Below are 15,277 nucleotides of genomic sequence, written 5' to 3' on the forward strand. Positions count from 1 at the left end.
GGCTGGAGCTACAGGTGCCAACTTTCCAATACTCACTGTTCAACCCCTGCCTCTGCCACAGGCCCTGCCCCCACGTCATCCCTTCCCCTAAGGCCCTGTCCCTTCCCGCCCCCTTCCCCGAGCCTGCCGCGCCCTTGCTCTTCTCCTCACTCCCCAGAGCCTTCTGCATGCTGCGTGAGACACAGGGAGGGAGGGGAGGCGCTGATGGGCGAGCGGCTGGCAGGCAGGGCAGGGGAGCTGATGGGGACTGCTGACATATTACTGTGGCTCTTTGGCAATGTTCATTGGCAAATTCTGGCTCCTTCTCAAGCTCAGGTTGACACCCCTGGTCTAGCCTGTGAAAGGAATACCTGGATATTTAAGCTGCAATCAGTGCAGTTTACCTTCAAGAAACTCTACAACCTAAACAAAACAACATTTAGGGTGAGAACGTGCTACTGTTAACCAGTTAATTTAGCGTATTAAGCTTAGTGAGGGTGTTTTGTTTGATTTGCTCAGGAATCTGCTTTGATCTGTTTGCTATCCCTTATAATCTCTTGAAATTTACCTTTTGTAGTTAATAAACTTTATTTTTGTTTATTCTAAAACCAGTTTGTGTAATTCATAACTGGGGGGTAAAAAGCTGTGCCTATCTTCCTCCACACTGAGGGAGTGGACAGATTTCATGAACTTACGCTGTATAGATTTCTGTGCAGTGCAAGACAATATAATTTTGGGTTTATAGTCCAGATAGTGTGTGCACCTAAGTGCTGGGCCTTCCCATGCAGCACTGATTTCAGTATCCGTGTCATTCTGCAGCTGGGTGTGTCCCTACCCGTGTGTGTGCTAGACGAGGCTTGAGGGCCTGGCTCAGCAGGGCAGAGCGAGGGAGCCCAGGCTGGTGGAACGGGCGGGCTCAGTGGAACCCCAGTACATCAGGTGGCACCCCGGAATGGGGGACACCCTGTCACAAAGGGTCTCTAGAAACTAAGGCTGTCCAGGTGTCTAGTTACTAGCTTGCAGGCACAACGTGCAGCTGTTGCTTGGGGATTTAATAAAGTCTCTGGTTTATTTGAATCAATTTATTTTCTAAAACAAAATGGACCACATTTATGTCTGACTGTACATTACAGCTGTGTCCGACCAGTCTCCTGACATGTCACCACGGGGGTTGGGTGTGGTCTTTGCCAAAAGAACTAGCTGATCATCATGGTGTTGATGTTTGGAGAGATGTTTGTACAGGAAATATTGGAGAGATGTGGAATATTATGTTCCAGTGCTGTTGGAGATGAAGCATGTCACCTGAGGGGGGGTCAGGTCTCACCTAACTCAGTCAAAAGTGATCACCAGATGCAGACCTGAGCATTTACAAAGAACCCCAAGAAAAGACCCAGAATAGGGGACCCTCAGGGCTGAGCTGAAGATAATGAAACTCCCTGATTATGAAACGAGTCACAGTCTGGGGCTGTATAAGAGAAGAGGAAAGGGCACAAGATATTATCTGTTATGGAGGAGATACTCTTCCAACGCAAGTATCTCATGAAAAGTGGATCACAGCTCCTGGGACTGGACAAGTGCTGTAAGGATTGACTGTCGGGCGAGAAATACCTTATTGGCCAGGAAAGTGTCTTGTGAATAAGTATAGGCTATAGATTGTGTTACATTTTTCTTTTACCTGTAACCTTATGCTTCCAACGCCTTTTACTAGCTTTTATGTGACTCTAACTCAAGCTTTGTTAAATAAATTCCTGTTTGGTTTCACTAGCAACACGTCGGAGTGCCTTGTGCTAAGGAGAGTGTTGAACTGAGGTGAAGCCAGTAAACTAGGGTGCTCTGCTTGCACAGAAGCAGTGGATTGGTGCACACTGCAGGCTCCAGAAGATAAGGCACTGGGCATTGGACTGTAACAAGGTGGGGTGTGCTCACTGAAGGCCTGCAGAGGGGAAGCGCGAGGGGCAGAAAACTTGTGCTGCTGGCAGAGTTGGGAGGATTTCCCTCAGAGGGCACAGACTAGACTCTCTCGTGCTGTAAGCAGGTGGGAGTGATTCACCCTGGACACCTTGGGGAAGCCCCAAGAGCATCACTGCTCCCCTAAAATGGATGGGGAGAGAGAGGTGCCTCCAAATGTCATCCACAAAAGCCACTCAGGCTGAGGCTCATGACCTGCAAGTGGCTCTTTCCTGTGTGATTCAATCATTAACCAATCAGGATGCTTTTCCCATGTTATTAACCAAGTGTAGAATACTTGGTCAGTCACTTTGCTGTGAGAACATGTGTGTATATAGCAAATGGAACAATGAACTCACACTACTGTGGCTCTTTTAGGGAATACTGATCGCCTATTTGGCTCCTGAACCCCCGAGGCCTGAGTCTCACTGCCCTTGCCCAATGGTTAGCAAGGCTGGCTCCAGGCACCAGTCTGGCAAGCAGGTGCTTGGGGCGGCCACTCCGGAGGGGGGCGGCACGTCCAGCTATTCGGCGGCAATTTGGCGGACGGTCCCTCACTCCCGCTCGGAGCGAAGCACCTCCCGCCGAATTGCTGCCACAGATCGCGATCGCGGCTTTTTTTTTTTTTTTTTTTTTTTTTTTTTTGGCTGCTTGGGGCGGCCAAAGCCCTGGAGCCAGCCCTGATGGTTAGGGCACTCAGCTGAGAGGTGGTGGATCTCTGTTCAAAGCCTTTCTCCCCCCTCAGTCAAAAGGGAGCTTGAAGGGGAGTCTCCCACGTCGCCGGTGAGTGTCCTGACCCATTGGGTCTCCTTTTCTCGCTCCTGTCTTGTAGGAATTGGCCTGAGGGGCCCAGTCCAGTAGGCGGCTGCTAGAAACGCCTACCAGATGGGGCCCTGCACACAACTTACGTGGCAAAGGCCTATCTGCCCTGGGGTTTTGAATCGCTCTGGCGTTTAAGTTCTGGTGGCCGTGAAGGAGGCAGATGTGCACCCATTCAAAGAACAAAATACAGGTGCTCAAGGAACTTTTTACTGCAAAAACTTAGGTGCTGAGTGAGTTTAGGTGCTCCAGGGTTCTGTGGAAATTTTGTGAATTGCAGTGGTGCCTCAAACTGGGACTGAAGTGCCTAAATCCCAGACTTAAACACTTAAGGATTTTTGTGAATCTAGGCCTGAGAAACCACTTGCTCAGCCAGGATTTTGATAGCCGCCTTGCTGTGAGGAGCTGGGTGCTGTACTTGTCTCTTATAGCTAAGTGTGATATGGCAGCTGTCCTACACAGGTAAATGGAGGGTTAAAGCAGCCCTCAGGGAGGCGGCACAAAACCCAACCAATGGAGGGAGGGCTTGTAGAGAGCCAATCAGGAGAAGGTTTGTTGGAGCAGCCAATCAGGGCCAGGGAGGGCCATATAAAGGCTGGTCACCAGAGCAGAGTCAGTCTCTCCCTGGAGTGTAAGGGAGAAGGACTGGCTGTCTTAGAGGAGTACCTTAGATAGAGCGGTGCTGGGCAGGGTCAATAGGGAGCTCCAGCCTGAGGATTGCCAGACTGTTGCCCCTGATACAAAGGGCCAGGAAGGTGCTCGGGCTATGGCGAAGTGGCCCAGGGAAATAGGCAGTGGGAGTTGGAGGAGCAGCAGCACGTGGCTGCCGGCTATAGGGTCCCTGAGTTGGGGCCCGGAGTAGTGGGCTCAGTCCCCCCCGCTCACTTGCTACAGAGGGGGTGGCCAGTATTCAGACTGCAGTTTATTCCTTGAGGTGAGGGGCCAGACCGAAGGCTACAGTAGGCCACAGCGGCAAGTGGCTGCACTAGAGACAGCCAGTTCCCCCCCGGAGCGGGGGAGAAAGTGGAGAAAGGACGCTGTGGTCTGGGGAGTGACTTGGCTCTTAGAGGGGGAGCAGAAGTGATGGCAGTGAGACGCCACTAGAGGAAGGTGCACTGACAACCAAGACCTATTTCCCAGCACAGCCAGCAGGAGGTGGTGAGTCATGCCCCCTCACACGAAAGTTAAGATTCTGTCATGGTTATGTAGGTAAAAGTCACGGACAGGTCACAGGCAATAAACAAAAATTCATGGAAGCCTGTGACCTTTTGGTGACTTTTATTAAAAATAATGGGGGGCTGGCTGCTGGGGGGAGACTGACAGCTCTGGGGCTCCTGCCACTCTGAGCACAGGGCTGGAGCTGAGGCAGATAATGTCACGGAGGTCTCAGAAAGTCACAGAATCCATGACCTCCATGACAAAATCTTACCCTTACTTATCGCATGTACTGTTGTGGGTACACGCTGGTACTGACAGGGGGAAGATCTTACTGTTTGCTGGATGATCCTTGGTGGTTCTGGTGCAGGTGCCAGAGGGGAAGGCAGGTAAACAGGTACTGGCTTAGGTCTGTAGTTCTTTCTGTGGCCTCCTGCCAACATATAGGGCTGTGAAAATTCTTCCAAAAGGTGCTGCTCCTGAAAGATCCAAGTGACACAGGAGCTCTTGTTAGAGAGAGAGAGAGAACCCTGTGCAGTAAAGGCAGGAAACAGGAATACAGTCACAGGGCTACACTTGGCCCTGATGTAACTCTAGTGACTCCACACCAGGGATTAATTTGACTCACAGTGGCTCCACAGCCACTCTGAAGATTGAGGAAATGCAGTGGGGGGGGGGGATTCCTTTCCCTCTGCCCCATAGAGAGACCCAGCTCATTCCCAAAGCCAGGTCAACCTCTGCAGTGGCACAGCTAGTGTGTGCATTGATTGCCCTTTTGGGCAAATGCTGCTTTCTCCTCCTTTCCCCACCAGCTCTTCTAGGGATACTCAGTTCCCTGGCTGCCTACAAGCCCCATAATACATAGCTCCACTAGCAGCTGCCCATACAACAAGTTCCCAAAGAATCTTAAGGGGGGTGATCTGGATGTCTGGAGCATGACCTGGGGCACAAGGGTTGGACCCACTTCCACAGCATTTCCCCCAGTATCCCAGGAATATGGTAAAAGAGCACTCATGAACTTTGCTTCCCTTTTACAGTCTTCTCCAAGTTCAATCACCTCTGATACAGGGATCCCCCAAAAAATGCAGTCCCTGAGCTTCCCAGTACCAGCATAGTCTGGTAACTGCTATTGCAATCGCTATTGTTCATGTGTGATTCACACTCCAGGATACTGTTTAACTACTGAAATCCCCTACAGCAGTCACCTCGTAGTGAAGACCTTACCCTAAGCTTCTGCAGGAGGTCTTTCCTTCGTCTCAGCGCGTTCTGCAGTGCGTCCTCATGTCCATCGCTACTCCCTGAAAGAGGAATCTGATAGACTCCGTTGCCTTCTTAAAGGATAACTAAGAGAAAGGGCTGTTCTAGCAGTTACAGTAGTGGGTTAACTCTAGAAAATGTGATACTCTTTTGTTATGATTACTTTCCAGGCAATTTTTTTTATTTTCTGTTAATTTTCTTGACAATCCTATCGCAAGAACGAGGAAGGATTGTATTGTACGAGTACAGCTCCAGCCCCAATCACTGTGCAAAGTTAATATCCCCTCTCCCAAAGCTAAACCGCAATGAGCTTGTATTATAAAGTCCTATTTTTAACTTCTCTAGGGCAAAACTTTGTCTGGGAAACTTAATTTGGCCTGATGTTTTCTGGATTTACTCTGAAGGCAAAGGAGACTGTGCAAAGTCTGTCAAAATGTTTCAAAATGACCCTCTTTTGAAATGGCAACTTTTGTCTAACGCATCTCATTCTAGCTCAGAAATGGCTTCTTAACTGCATGGAAATTTTGAGGTGACAGTAAGACCCCTTGCAAGGCTGATTTTGAACTCTTTTAAAATTCCATGTGCTTTCAGATATGCAGGATAAGTCTCACTGACAGCTGCAATTTGTTCTGAAAAGTTTGAATAGTTCTTTGCCATTATAAGACTTAAAGCTCCTTTTAAACTTTTTGCTGAAGTATTTGAAGTTTTTGTCCTGCTGTCAGCCCACTGAACTTGCGTCACAAAATCCAGCCTAGAAAGAAATGTTACTGGGTGCACATAGATACTCAGTTAATTTTTAATCCATGTACAGCATAGCGATGAGTGATATGTATGTGTAGATTCTGGCTCATGGAACAGGCAGTCTTCATGATCTGGAATCCTATCATGCTTAAGAAATTGCTATGATCTGAAACCTAGATATGAGTCTCTATTACAGGAGCTAGGGAAGAAGAGAAAGTTGGTGGATAACAGATACTATGGCAGCCCTTATCACTGGCAGATGGTTTCAGTTAGAAAAGCACAGACTTATCGGATGTTTCACTTAAACACTGAGTTCCCATAGACAGGAAGTCCCCTTGGCCCTTACATCACCCCAATATATTTGTATCACTTGTGCATGTTATCTGACATTCTTTGCACAAGTTTCACAGCAACCTGGGGAATACGGATGTTGGTTTCCAATTGCATCTGCTTGGCCAGCACACGCCTACTCCCTGGGTTTAATAATCTGGCATCCTCTCTCCCCCATTTGATTCACATTCTACAAACTGTGATCTGTGTTCTGCTCTGTGCAGCTTTGCTGGTGCAAAGCAGGCCAACACTGACTTAGCAGGTGACTGAAGGATTATTCCTGCTTAGTGGCTCCTTTATACACACTCCGTCATGACTGCTGGGGGTATGGCCTTTGCTACACTAAGCGCTGCTCAGAAATAGCTGAGGCTCTGGCCCTGTCTGCTCTTTTAGACACACACAAATGAAACGGGGGGGGGGAGGGGGGAGGGAGGGAGAAGGAGAAATTTGAGCAATCAAAATCAAATGGCTGCCTAGTGCACTGTGCCCTTCCTCATCACCCGCTGGAACAATTGGTATTTCATTCCAGCACTGATTTCAAGCTGGATCACTGCTGAGTGGCAAATGCTTTCCTCCCATTAAGGGCTGCGTCTTCACCCTGCCCCGGCTCCTGCTGGCCTGTGGATCTGAAGGCAGAGCGGTTATCTTAGTAGGAGATATAGGCCTGCTATTGTGGGGAACTTTCCTGGCTTATACGCTACCCTGGTGAAATGGGCTAGCAAAAGGATCTGAGTCCTCGCTCCCACTCCTTTACCCAGAGGCCTGCCTGACCTTGAGGGCTCCCCTTCCACTCTCTTACATAGATTTATAGAATATCAGGGTTGAAAGGGACCTCAGGAGGTCATCTAGTCCAATCCCCTGCTCAAAGCAGGACCAATCCCCAGACAGCTTTTTGCCCCAGTTCCCTAAATGGCCCCCTGAAGGATTGAACTCACAACCCTGGGTTTAGCAGGCCAATGGGGGGGCAGAGTCCTCGTAACCCCAACAAGGCTGGGCCCAGGATTGCTGGGGGGAGGGGGGCTCAACCCCCAACCTTGTCGTGGTCACTTAGGGCAGGGACTAGGGTGTCCCCACTCTGGGGTGGTCTCTGCCCTGGGTGCTTCCCTGGCCCACTGATCATTACATACAGTTCAAAGCAAATACAATTTATTTAGAAATCAATTTTTTTTTAAAAAGGAAAACATGGGAAAGGTCAAAGGAAAACCCATCACCCTGTTCTGTGGCACAGGGACACCACAACCAGCCAGCTCTGGAAAGTAAGGACAGTTCAGTCTGCTCCTCACACGTCGCAGGCCTCCTGCCCAGGCCCTGGCTGTGCTGCAGGGAGGCTGTGGGTCAGACACTTGCTCTGGCGGTGGCCACACGCCCTCAGGCTCTAGGTGGCAGGACCGTTCTTCCCAGCATCCGTTTTTTGCCCCAGATCCCTAAATGGCCCCCTGAGAGTTGGGGTTACGATCCCCCTCCAAGTCTGGCCTGCACGGCCTCTTGGCTGGGGGCATCTCCCTGCACTGAACCTGCTGCCCAGAGTCCCCCTCACCCTGCCCAGCTGCTCCCCGCTCCCGGCTCCAGACTGCTCCGGCTCCACTCTGCCTCAGCACTGATGCTGCTGCTCTGCCTCCTGCCCCGGGCTGCTTGTCTGGCCCCTCTGGCTCTGGTTGCTGCAGCTCTGCCCCCAGCACAGGTCGGCTCTCTGGGCTGTGCTCTGGCTTTTGCTATTGGAGCTCTGCTCCCAGTTCAGGTCAGGCTCCTGCTTTCTCCTGAGCTTGACCCCACTCTATGACCCAGGCAGCTCCGGCTCACATGGAGGACGGGGGCCTCCTGACTCCCTCACTAGCCTGCCTGCCCTGTCAATCAGGCTGACCTGGTGCATTGGCCTCTCCCCATTGCCCCTGATTTCCCATTGACCCTCAGTCTCAGGGTCCTGATCTCCCATTGGCCCTTCCCCTTTCTTTTGGCACTGGGAGCTAGCCAGCCAAAAAACCCCACTGAGTTTTAGTAAGGGGCCAACAGTCCCCTTACATTAGGTTAGACAGCTGTACAAGATGCCTCGACTGAGGGAAGGCAGCACCAGAAGGAGTTTGAGGCCACTTTCCTGTCACACTGTAATATTCCTATTGACATAATAAACATAGGGTGCTTTCTGACTGCCTCACTGGGTGTGGTGGGTGAGAGCAGAGATGCATCTTCTAGGTTTGAAGGCCGGAAGAGACCATTGACCTCCTGAGTCGCCCAGGCCAGAGAACATCACTCAGTGATTGCTGCATCAAACTATGATCCAAACTAGAGCAAATCTTTTCTCTCTTACTTGCTGTGGAGAGGGGGGACTCAACCTTCTCCAGGGTCTCACGTTCGTTTTCTAGTTTCTGTGGATAAAACCATTGGGAGAATTGATTAAAAGTCAGGGACTGAGGCTCACAAGACTATCCCAGCCCTGCATGACAAACACACTTTTGGGACACAAGGAAATAAAATGGAGTTGGAGAGAAGGGACATCTCTCACTTCCTGCTAGTCATACTTATTGTGCATCTGCAATAGAAAAATGAATCCCGTACAGAGCTACTAGCCACATCCTTGGCTGTGGCTGGGAACTCCCGGGCTAGGGTTGGAGGTTCAGGGGGGGTTGCCTTGGTGATTTGCCAGTCCCATAGTGACAAGTTAGGGTACTTCGAAGACAGTTCGGATGTTAATATAACGTGAAAAGAAACCTCAGTCTTATCTCCTGCAGAAGCTGCAGGAGGTCATGTGGAAGAGAAGAGAGGTCATGTGGAAACTGCTATATTGCCTCCACATCATCAGCGAATCCCCTTACACAGAGGTGATCCACCCAGGGCCAGGGGTAAGTAGCCCTAAAGACAGCATTGTCCCGGCAGAGCCAAGGACCAGGGTCAGCTGGATTTTTTTTAATTTTTTTATTTAACGTAACTGATTTCAACAAGTTTAAGCACCTCTAAACTACACACAGGAAAAAAACAAAGAGCTGGAAGTAAATGGGACCGGAGGGAGCTCAGCATGGCACAGGATCAAGACCTTTTTTGGGACTTTAACTATTCTCCCAAATGTACTGATGTGCAAAAATAAGGTAGAGACCCAATGTAGAAAGTCACGTACAGTGAAGGTTTAAATGAAAGGCACATGGTTATTTGAGTATATAGGACAAATATTTGTCCTATTTCACATGTGTTGTACAAATAAAGTATAGCTGCTAGGGCGGTGGTTCTCAACTTATTTACCATTATGGGCCCAGATGCAGCTCTCTGTGTTATGTGGGCTGCATCCACACAATATATCTAGTACCTGTGTGGCTCTGAGGCTGTCACAGGGGCTGCAGCAGTGTGCTGCTTGGGGCACAGGTTGAGAACCACTACGCTAGGGAGAGAGGGTGAATGAAAGGCTCTGTCTTTTTACAACTGCAGCTGCTGCCTTCTCCCAGGCTTGCTGTGTGTATTTGCCCCCACACACACACACACACACACACGCTCTGCGTGAGGTTGTTGCCCGTCGCTGGAACCCTGTGGGGCCCCCTCAGAAGGCTCTAGCCTGTTGCTGGAACCCTGCCCCCCCCATGCTAGAACACTGCTGCCTCCCCCCCTCTGGGGAGCTGGCATCTCTGCTTGCCCCCTTTGCACCACACCCCACTTTTTTTGACAAAAGTGGGCATTTCTCCCATTGGCAAGAGCAAACTGATGAAGTCAGCAAGAGTAAATGTGACAAATGCCTCCTTTTGGGGAAAAAAAAAGTCGGGATGGCCAGGACAGAGCTTAAAAAAGGGACTGTCCTGGCCAAAACGGGATGTATGGTCACCCTACCCCTTTCCCTTTAGTTGGGGCCTGAGGTGAGCTCTCCAGTCCTCCAGAGGGTCCTCCAGCACAAACAGGGAAGGGAAAACTTGACCATCCTTCTACCCATAGGCTAAAACACAAGAAGAACCTTGGCGTATACACACACACACACACATATAAAGAAAAAAATGATTGATGCCATTTTTAAATATTACAAAAAAGCAAGAGTGCACAGGTAAAACAAATACCCCTTTAATACACAAACATGTGGGCAGTGTGGCTGTCTGCATGGAATTATTAGAAGTGCAGGTACTTTCCTCCTGGCATATCTTGAGGTAAAATATAATCACTGTTTAAAAAAAAAGTCTAAAACCCCCACCTAGACCTAGGACAATACCTAGGTCTTTGTTGAATCTCCTTTGCCTAAGGTAGAAGAAGCAAAGACCCTGGATCTGTGAGGTGCAACAGAAAAATTAAACCAAAAATGATCAAGACCTGCATCTCATCAAAAAATGTGTATGCTTTCCAAGGGAGCATTTCCAGGGAATACAAGCACCCAAATGATTTTGTTATTGTCGTTTGCTAATCACAGGGAATCATGTTACAGAGCTGAATTCTAATGAAATAACTGCTCCAAGCGGCAGACTATCCCCACAGCACATCCTGGGTTTCATTTTAGAGGCCCATGGGCCACCTCAAGGGCTTTTCCTGTGGTAGGCAAACTAGAAGATGTATGCCCCTCACTAACTGCGTCACAATAGCAATTCCTCAACATTCTGCAGTTGTAGGCCCTAATCCTGGCAGTTGCTCCATGTGAGAATAGGGGTCTGTTCACATGGAGAAGCTGGCCAAATCAGTGCCCTAGGCTGAACGGTCGGTGCTGCCTTGAACAAGTTAGAGCAGATCCCAGAACCTTGACAATTACAGACTATTTAGAATGTCATAAATATACAAAAATGAAAACAGACTGATATTTGTAAAAGTCTATTGATCCCAAAATGGTTAAGTGTAAATCTAGTTTGGTTAAAGAATGAACTTTAGTGCCAAGGGGCCAGATAATCCCTTCCATGGGAATTACTTGCATGAGGGACTGGAAAATCTGTGAAGCACCATTCTCAGAGTTTCCCCAGCATCATTTCCTTTGGCGCATTAGAGACATGTAGTGGATTAGTCCCCAGTGCCCACAGATCTTGGAAATCCAGAGATAACAAGGTTATCTGCGTGCAGGCCTTGTGTTTCTGCATTTCCTTGGCCCTCTGGATCTGCAGTGCCAATAGTTCCCCTGCCAGTCAGCAGATGCCCCCAAGACTAAAAGAGAATTCCACAGCACAGAGGGAGGAATTTACTTCAAGGTTGATGGGCAAATGATATGTGAACCGCATCCATCCCTGCAGTACATCACGCTTGGCAGCCGACAAACCCTCCATGTTGAGTTGTAACATGCCTAGAGCTGGACCAATGACATAGAAGTCATCGGGCTGCATGCTGGGGTTGTCAGTGATGACAGTGCTGGGATTCGTTGAGCTGGTGCTCATGGAATTCGGCTTGGTGGTTGGATCATTAGCTTCCCTGACTGCTGTCAGGTACTGGTGGGTGGCACGACGGGAACGCTGATCCAAGGTCTCTGTGTAGCCAACCAGTATCGCTGGGGCCTTCGTGACAGCCCTTTGTGCAGCTACAGCACAACACAGACGATGACGCACATTGTCGCCGAATGCCCGCTGACTGGGTTCAGCGGTGGCCTAGAAGAACTGCATCACACCACTGAAGATGCCATCACTCGGCTAGACGACTATGCACACGCTAAATAAATAATCCCTGCAGTCAAATCTCCTCCACTCCCATGGATCCCCAACCCAAACAGCTTCCACTGATGGTGCCATCGTAGCCTTAGGCAGGACTCTCTGCAAGCCTGTGCCTAGAGGATGTGCCGAGGAGGGAGGCGTGCCAGGTGTGGTAGGGGGCAGGGCCACAGAGTAGAGTGCTTCAGAGATTCTGTATGGCACTGCAGCCCACAGGCATTTGCAGATGGGTTGCCTAAGTTGCATTGGGGACCACACTGGACCCCAAAGCAATCCATAATCAGGAGGGCACAAAGATGTCTAAAAGCCAACTTAGCCCCTTCCTGCCCTTGGGATGCACCTGTTTGTGCTGCTTTGCTAAATGATAGTGACATTGAAATTTTTATTTCATAGGCAACGTAAGCTTGTTTAGTTAACCAACTATTACTTTGACATTATGGGATGGTAATCACTCTATCATTATTTCCCCCCTTTAATTTGTTTTAAGGTTCATATAACATTGATATTATAAAATTATTTTATTCTCTTAAAATAATTATAATTATGATACTCTAATGCTGCACACTGTTTGGCTTCTCACTATAGGAAAAAGATAATGAGTTGGATGCCGAACGCTTCTTGTGTTTTGGGTGAAGTACAGTCACAGAATCATAGAAATGTAGGACTGGAAGGAATGTCAATAGGTCATCTAGTCCAGTCCCCTACATTGAGGCAGGACTAAGTATTAGCTAGACCATCCCTGACAGATGTTTCTCTAGTTGTTCTTAATCTCCAATGATAGAGATTCCACAAACTCCCTATGAAATTTGTTCCAATGCTTAACTATCCTTCCAGTTAAGAAGTTATTCCTAATGTCTAATCTGTATCTCCCTTGCTGCAGTTTAAACTCTTCACTTCTTGTCCTGTCCTCAGTGAGTAAAAAAAACCAATTTATCACCCTCCTCTTTATAACAACCCTGTACATACTTGAAGACTGTTATCATGTCCCCCTTCAGTTGCCTTTTCTCCAGACTAAACAACCCTTTTTTTCCCAATCTTTCCTCATAATTCATGTTTTCCAGAACTGTAATCATTTTTGTTGCTCTCTTCTGGATTTTCTCCAATTTGTCCACATCTTTCCCAAAGTGTGGTACCCATAACTGAACACAATGCTCCAGTTGATGCCTTATTGGTGCTGAGTAGTGTGGAAGGATTACTTCTTGTGTCTTGCTTACAACACTCCTGCTAATGTATCCCAGAATGATGTTCAATTTTCTTGCAACGATATTACATTGTTGACTCATATTTAGTTTGTGATCCACTGTAACCCCCAGATCCTTTTCTGCAGTACTCCTTTCTAGACACCCATTTCTCATTTTGTATTTGTGCAATTGATTATTCCTTCCAAAGTGTAATACTTTGCATTTGTCCTTATTGAACTTCATCCTATTTATTTCAGATAATTTCTTCAGTTTGTCAAGATAATTTTTAATTCTAATCTTGTCCTCCAAAGTGCTTGCAACCCCTCCCAGCTTGGTGTCATCTGCATACTTTATAACTCTACTGTCTATCCCATTATCCAAATAATTGATGAAGGTATTGAATAGAACCAGATGTAGGACAGCTATCTGTGGGATCTCACTTGATACTCCCTTCCAGCTTGACTGTGAGCCATTGATAACTATTCTCTGACCACAGTTTTCCAAGTTGTGCATCCATGTTATAGTAGGATAGTCTAAGGCTATATTGCCCCAGTTTGTTTACGAGAAGGTCATGTGAGACGGTATCAAAAGCTTTACTGAAGTAAAAGTAACTCACATCTACTGCTTCCCCCATCTATAAGGCTTGTTATCCTGTCAAGGGAGGCTATTAAGTTAGTTTGACACAATTTTCTTAACAAATACACATCTTAGGGATCACATGGGTCTCAAACCCTGATCCCCAGGGCTTATAAAAGCTAGGTAGTCCCCATCTGCCACCTAGTGGTATGCTAGCAGTTTCTAGAATAGCAGCTGAACTCTAGTCCTGAGATCTGATTGGTGAAACAAATCTCACAAAACTAAGTGATTGGGCAACAAAATGGCAAATGAAGTTTAATGTGGATAAATGTAAAGTAATGGACATTGGAAAAAATAACCCCAACTATACATACAATATGATGGGGGCTAATTTCGCTACAACAAATCAGGAAAAAGATCTTGGAGTCATCGTGGATAGTTCTCTGAAGATGTCCACGCAGTGTGCAGAGGCGGTCAAAAAAGCAAACAGGATGTTAGGAATCATTAAAAAGGGGATAGAGAATAAGATGGAGAATATATTATTGCCCTTATATAAATTGATGGTACGCCCTCATCTCGAATACTGCGTACAGATGTGGTCTCCTCATCTCAAAAAAGATATACTGGCACTGGAAAAGGTTCAGAGAAGGGCAACTAAAATGATTAGAGGTTGGAACGGGTCCCATATGAGGAGAGATTAAAGAGACTAGGACTTTTCAGAGGAGACTAAGGGGGGATATGATAGAGGTATATAAAATCATGAGTGATGTGGAGAAAGTAGATAAGGAAAAGTTATTTACTTATTCCCATAATACAAGAACTAGGGGTCACCAAATGAAATTAATAGGCAGCAGGTTTAAAACAAACAAAAGGAAGTTCTTCTTCACACAGCGCTCAGTCAACTTGTGGAACTCCTTGCCTGAGGAGGTTGTGAAGGCTAGGACTATAACAGCGTTTAAAAGAGAACTGGATAAATTCATGGAGGTTAGGAGGTTAGGTCCATTAATGGCTATTAGCCAGGATGGGTAAGGAATGGTGTCCCTAGCCTCTGTTTGTCAGAGGGTGGAGATGGATGGCAGGAGAGAGATCACTTGATCATTACCTGTTAGGTTCACTCCCTCTGGGGCACCTGGCATTGGCCACTGTCAGGATACTGGGCTAGAGGGACCTTTGGTCTGACCCAGTACGGCCGTTCTTATGAAACCATGCAGATCCTGATTAGTCCCCACACTATATTTAACCCAAGCACAGGAACAGGAAGTTGGCCATGCAACTGTGTTCTCCCTGCTTTAGGGCTGTTTCCCCTGTGATTCCTGCTCTTTGTGCCTGTTGCTGATCATCTGGTAACCTGACCCTGCCTGCCTTCTGATACCTGACTCTCTGTTTGCCTTCTGGCCTGTCTCAGATGCTAACCTCACAGTGAGATTGGAGTGGCTGACAGTATAGGGCAGGGCACTGAGGCTGGTGGGTAGGTAACACTCACTGGGCCGAGGGGCAGGTGGTGCCGGGATGGGGCAGGGGCAGGTACCTGTCAGTCTCCAGCGTTCAGGCTGCACCAGGGCCAGCAGCCTCTTCACCTCAGAGTCTTCCCCACTTGCCTGGGGGCCGCTCCTCCTCTCAGGCTCCCCGGCCGCTGCCGCCGCAGCCGCCGAGGAAGACGCAGAGCGGGGAGCGCCACTCCGGAGGAGACACAAGGGGCCGGGCTCGGCT

General features: G+C 48.2%; 1 protein-coding gene across 3 annotated transcripts in view; it reads right to left on the minus strand.

Annotated features, from left to right (window-relative positions):
• C11H21orf58 (chromosome 11 C21orf58 homolog) overlaps nucleotides 1-15,277 on the minus strand; it is a 40,846-nt gene that overhangs the window by 10,416 nt on the left and 15,153 nt on the right. For all 3 annotated transcript variants that reach the window (XM_042861835.2, XM_042861834.2, XM_042861833.2), the window contains exons 2-4: nucleotides 8,534-8,591; nucleotides 5,125-5,198; nucleotides 4,236-4,379 (exon numbers count right to left, since the gene is read on the minus strand). In XM_042861835.2, coding sequence (XP_042717769.2) covers nucleotides 4,236-4,379; nucleotides 5,125-5,198; nucleotides 8,534-8,591 — 276 coding nt within the window. The remainder of the gene's footprint in view (nucleotides 1-4,235; nucleotides 4,380-5,124; nucleotides 5,199-8,533; nucleotides 8,592-15,277) is intronic.

The sequence above is a fragment of the Chrysemys picta genome, chromosome 11, assembly GCF_011386835.1.
Source record: "Chrysemys picta bellii isolate R12L10 chromosome 11, ASM1138683v2, whole genome shotgun sequence".
NCBI lineage: Eukaryota > Metazoa > Chordata > Testudines > Emydidae > Chrysemys > Chrysemys picta.